The 5,031-nt window shown below is 32.8% G+C and overlaps 1 protein-coding gene across 1 annotated transcript; it reads right to left on the reverse strand.

Annotated features, from left to right (window-relative positions):
* Nucleotides 1-564: 564 nt before the first annotated feature.
* On the reverse strand, nucleotides 565-3,619 carry eIF5 (eukaryotic translation initiation factor 5). The gene is given in 5 exon segments (XM_040707557.2): nucleotides 565-992; nucleotides 1,268-1,435; nucleotides 1,438-1,981; nucleotides 1,983-2,570; nucleotides 3,460-3,619. Coding segments are annotated over 4 exon segments (1,317 nt in total). The 5' UTR covers nucleotides 2,471-2,570; nucleotides 3,460-3,619; the 3' UTR covers nucleotides 565-875.
* Between the last annotated feature and the right edge of the window lie 1,412 nt (nucleotides 3,620-5,031).

Genomic DNA, 5,031 nt, shown 5'->3' on the forward strand with positions numbered 1-5,031 from the left:
TACATAAATCATACGAAGACATGATTTATTGCCTTCCGTGACACGAAAATGCAAAGAACAGATTTAATGTTCGAAATACATATAACATATATTAGGAATGAGTATTCAGTATTGACACAATTGAATACATATTTTAAAGAAAAGAAATGCAACGATTACATTTGCTTTTATTAACATACATCAATCTACAGATCAACTAAAAATAATTAATTATTATTATTAAATGATTGCAATTTTCTTTATAAGAAAAAAAAGATACTCTTTTTCCAATCAATAAAAAATTATAATATACAAATATAAAATTTTGGTTTATGACATCCATAGTAGACAAACAGCACATAACAACGAAAGCTAACACACACGTAGAAATTTCATAGGATACCAGAGGGGACTTTTTATTACCATAATGTATCAACAAAGTTCCTCTTCTTTTTTTTTTATTAATATATATTTTTTTTTTTGGTCCTTGAATAGCATCAATTAAATAGGCAAATTATAATGTTGAACGAAAAATAACTGAAATAATGATAAAGAGGAATGGTGGAATAAGCAAAAAGCGGAAAATAATACGACAGACAATTTTATTTTCATGACTTACTGAGACACTCAGAAACATAATTAGGTATTTTTATAGGGAGGTGGTGGTATGTGTATCTTCTTCTTTGAATAGAGTGAAAAGTTTGGAAATGATCAAATATTATGTGTAACGACTTTACTATTTTCTTCAGCAAGAATATCAAAAAAAATAAGTTTTAATAAAAAGATACATTCATTTACGCGCGGTGGTCATCAGGTGTGTATAAACACAATAAAATTTTACAGTCTAATAAAATAAATTTCTGCAGAATTAATCATTGAGTATGATAGAGGACCGTTTAAATATCATCGATATCCAGATCGTCTCCATCTTCCTCTTCTACCTTAGCAGCGTTACTTTTTCCAACACCTGTCGTTCCATTAGATTTCTTTTCTTCAGTAGAAACATCTTCAACCTAAAGAAAAAGAGAATAAATATTAAAAGTAATGTTAATATTCGATAGTTAATTCAAGTCAACAAGTTTCTCTCAGCTCAATGCTTAATAAAAATCTAAATTTAGAGGGAGAAAGCATATTTGCTATTTTTCAGCTGCAAAACTATATCAAACTTAGTGATGGGAGACATCTTTCTATGCGACTGACAAATATTTTCAACAGTACAAATTTAAATGAAGACAAATTTTTTTGCATAAATATTTATTTGGCGACTCGCTAAGAAATGAGAGCTTACCTCCTTTAGAGATGATATTTTAGCTTTTTCATCAAATTCTAATTCGACTTCATCCGAATCATCATCACTTTCTTCCTCTGCCTCTCTTAACCAATTTAGGAATGGCTCGGCCTTCTTGTGAATAAGGCCTGACAGTTCTTTGCTTACATATTTCTTGCTGACTTTTTTTTGCCCCACTCAAGAATGACTTCCTCGTCCAATATATCCTCATCATAGAAAGCTTTCAAGATATGAGCAGTTTTAGGCAAAAGTGCATCCTTCATAACTTCGATAGTTTTTTCAATACCACCCAGTAAATACTTTTGTGCTTTTTGATTATCATGAGTGAATCTCAAAAACAGCTTCTTACATTTCTTGATTTGAGGAAGAACATTATCGACTAATACAAGTTCACATAGAACAATAGGAGCCTTATTTGTGATTTCTAGACGCTCCGCCTCCAAAAATATATCCTTGTCTGATGTACTGAGAGTATTTGAATCTACTCGTTTCTTAACGAAATCATGAAATATATTAATTCTTTCAACTTCACTTTTGTCGGTATCAGCATCCACAGCAAGGCCCTTAACACCTCGAGTGAGCTCTAAAAGTCTTGCACGTTGAGCTTCTTCACTTGTATCTTCACCCCAATCTTCATCGCCCCAATCGTCATCGTCATTATCATTGTTAATAACATTCAGATTTTCTTCATCTTTCTGTTGTTGTTCGCGACGCTTGCTTCGGTCTTTTTTTCTGAGTTAATGATGTACCAGATGCATCCAGAGACTTATCTGGTGGATTTTTAAGAATATAAGCAGTCAATTTGTGTCTCATATCAAGAGTGTACACATGACCACAAGCTTTGCATTTGGAACCAATAATCCCTTTCTTCACCATAAGGATCGTTTCAGGATTATCACACTTCTCACAAAGAACAAATTTCTTAATAAATCCATCGAGAATGTCTTGAAGCCTGTGAGCGTCATGAAGTCCATTGACAATATAACGATCATTCTTATTGTCAGCTAAAGTTTGAGCCCCAAGCTCACAGCCAAAGTACTTGGTGGTATAAGTCGGAGGACGGCCAAGGGCACGAGCTACATCTCCCATATTAGGAATCACAGTCTTGATTCCATTGCCCTTGCCCTCAACCTTGGCTTGGATTCGGGGCATTTTATAGCGATAAAAATTGTCTTGAACATTTCGATTCACGTTAAGGGACATCTTCTTCGTTTACGATGTTGGTACTGACCGCTACCTCGCTTGGCGTGAACAGAATGAAAAATCTCTTGGTATCCAATATTTGTCCTCATCCGAAGAATATCTGATGGAAGGAAATATAATAGCTTATTCGGCGAAGTACAATGTTAAAAACATTAATTTCATTAAAATTACATTTAGATAAAATATCAATTTGAGGATTCCAGGAAAATCCTCCTTTTGACTCGTATTATTATTTAATTAAGCAAGGACATAAAGTATATACTTGGTTACTTATACGATTGAACACATCAATTATAGACATGCATACACTCATCATATAAATCAAACAGGAGACGACTCCAATTACAATGACAGGAACTAAAATAAAAGGAGACACTATGTTCAATAAAAAAATACTCCTAAACGAAATCAGTCAAATTAGATGAGTCAATCACACATGAATACATAGACATTATAATATCAATATGTATGTGTGGAAACAGAGACAAATATTAGAATCAAATAAAAATCGCAAAAAAAATACTTAAATAAAAAAATGGAGTACCTTTTCTCAATTCTATTAATACATGAATTAAATATGAGAATCTTATCTAGGGAAAAGGCAGTAACAAGTGGGTTACTTCAACTTATTGATTCCTCCTCCTTTACTCAGGTACAGTCTTCAAAGGTCATGGAAATATCGCGTAACGACAAGTAAGGACCTCAGACCATTGGCCATGAGGGAGTAAGGAGAGGATGAAAAGGATATTTAAGGATTTGCTAAGTCCCATATGGAAAGAAGGAAAGAAAGAGAAACAAGTTGGTGTGTTGACTCTTGACTCACTCTCTCTCTCTCTCTCTCTCTCGGGCTCACATACTCCTTGCAGTAGCTAGAGCTAAAGGACATTTCCAAGGACCTCAATCACTCATAAACCAACTTCTCACTCTCCATTTGCAAAATAAAAAAAGGACTCCACCTCTAACAAAGTAGAAAAGTAAATGATATTTACCCAGATCTTATACCCACGTCCTTGGTAATAATGATGATGCTGCTAGTCCCAACAAATGTCTGAACAAAAATATTCCTCCAACAGAGTTTGAGGGAAAAATTCTTTTTTATTCTTTTTTTTCTCTTTCTTTTTTCCTCTCTCTAGCTACACACATACCTTCTAACCTAGACCTCAACGCCAATAATAGCCTATTTGAATGACTTCAATCTACACACAACGCTCCCTTCTATACCCATCATTTCATTGGTTTAAAAATCTTATGACGTCAAAACCCTTCCCCACATTTCTTTTAGGCCATCTACTAAGTCGACTCTCTTAGGGAAACACCACCATAATAATATTCGACGTCCATATATATGTATTTCCTTTATTATATTCACTATGAAAAATATAGTCTCTCAGAGTGGAAACGTGTCAAGAATATATTTTATCTCTGTATCTGATGTTTGTACGCAGAGAACCTGTTAGATGGTGGTAGACACTGTAGTGGCCATCGATAAACCAAGATACAGCTAGAATGTATGGCTATGTACATTAATAACCAGTACCCAGTCAACAGGTTATTTTACTGAGTTCTGATCGTAGTAAAAATAACTTGGCCTTTGGGCGTCCATACAACCCTGTATATATTAAATGAATGATTGGGTATCTAGGGAAATTTATGTAAAAATACTTATATCGAAGAAAATGCTCCTGTAAATGAGTAGCTCATTCCATATTTGAATTTAATATTACTCTTGTGGATTTGTAATGGAATTAAAAGAAATAAATAGAATCATATGTACTGCTGTAATATTATAATCTCATTTTAATTTGAAAGAATCTTTTTTTTTTTCTGTCACTCAACTACTCTTTTTTAATCCCTTCACTCGACTTGAAAACTACATGGGCATGAGACATGAGGATATTCAGTGATACAATTTTATAACGATTAATTAATTTCATGATCATAATTGATAATTTCACAAAAATGTTGATAATAGATTGTGTCACAAATAATGATTTGATTTCTTGCAGCGAAGTTTTTCATAATTTAATGTTTTCTTTCCTATTAAGGATTCTAATTTTTTTAGGTTAGTTATATATTAATTATTATTTGTTAAATTATTTTTAAAAATATACCATTGGTACGATGGTCTTAAGTTGGATTTTCAAGAAAAGTTTGTACCCCAAAATATGAATTTTCTATATTATACAGTTATAAAAAAATATAAGTATAAAATAAAACAGAATGGGTTATTTGACGTATAGCTAGTCTCAGCAATGACGTCACGTCCAAAGGGGAAAAACGTCAATTTACATTCGGCCGTCTTTAAAAAAGCAGCAGAAATTATGTTTATATTTAATTTTATAGAAAAACTTCGTTTGACGCACTTTTTTTGTATCATTCAGACATCTAATGCATAATACTAGAGACTTCATTGTTACTTATGTCTTATATAAGTGAAGAAATTGTGAGTGTTCATATTTATCCCTCAAAGAGGGCGACAGTTGGAAACTTGCCTGTTAATTGAGCTATTCTGCTTCTTTGCGTATATTTACTGAATGATATCAGGTGGTATTCTTTGGGTC

The sequence above is a fragment of the Lepeophtheirus salmonis genome, chromosome 2 (assembly GCF_016086655.4).
Source record: "Lepeophtheirus salmonis chromosome 2, UVic_Lsal_1.4, whole genome shotgun sequence".
NCBI classification, from domain to species: domain Eukaryota; kingdom Metazoa; phylum Arthropoda; class Copepoda; order Siphonostomatoida; family Caligidae; genus Lepeophtheirus; species Lepeophtheirus salmonis.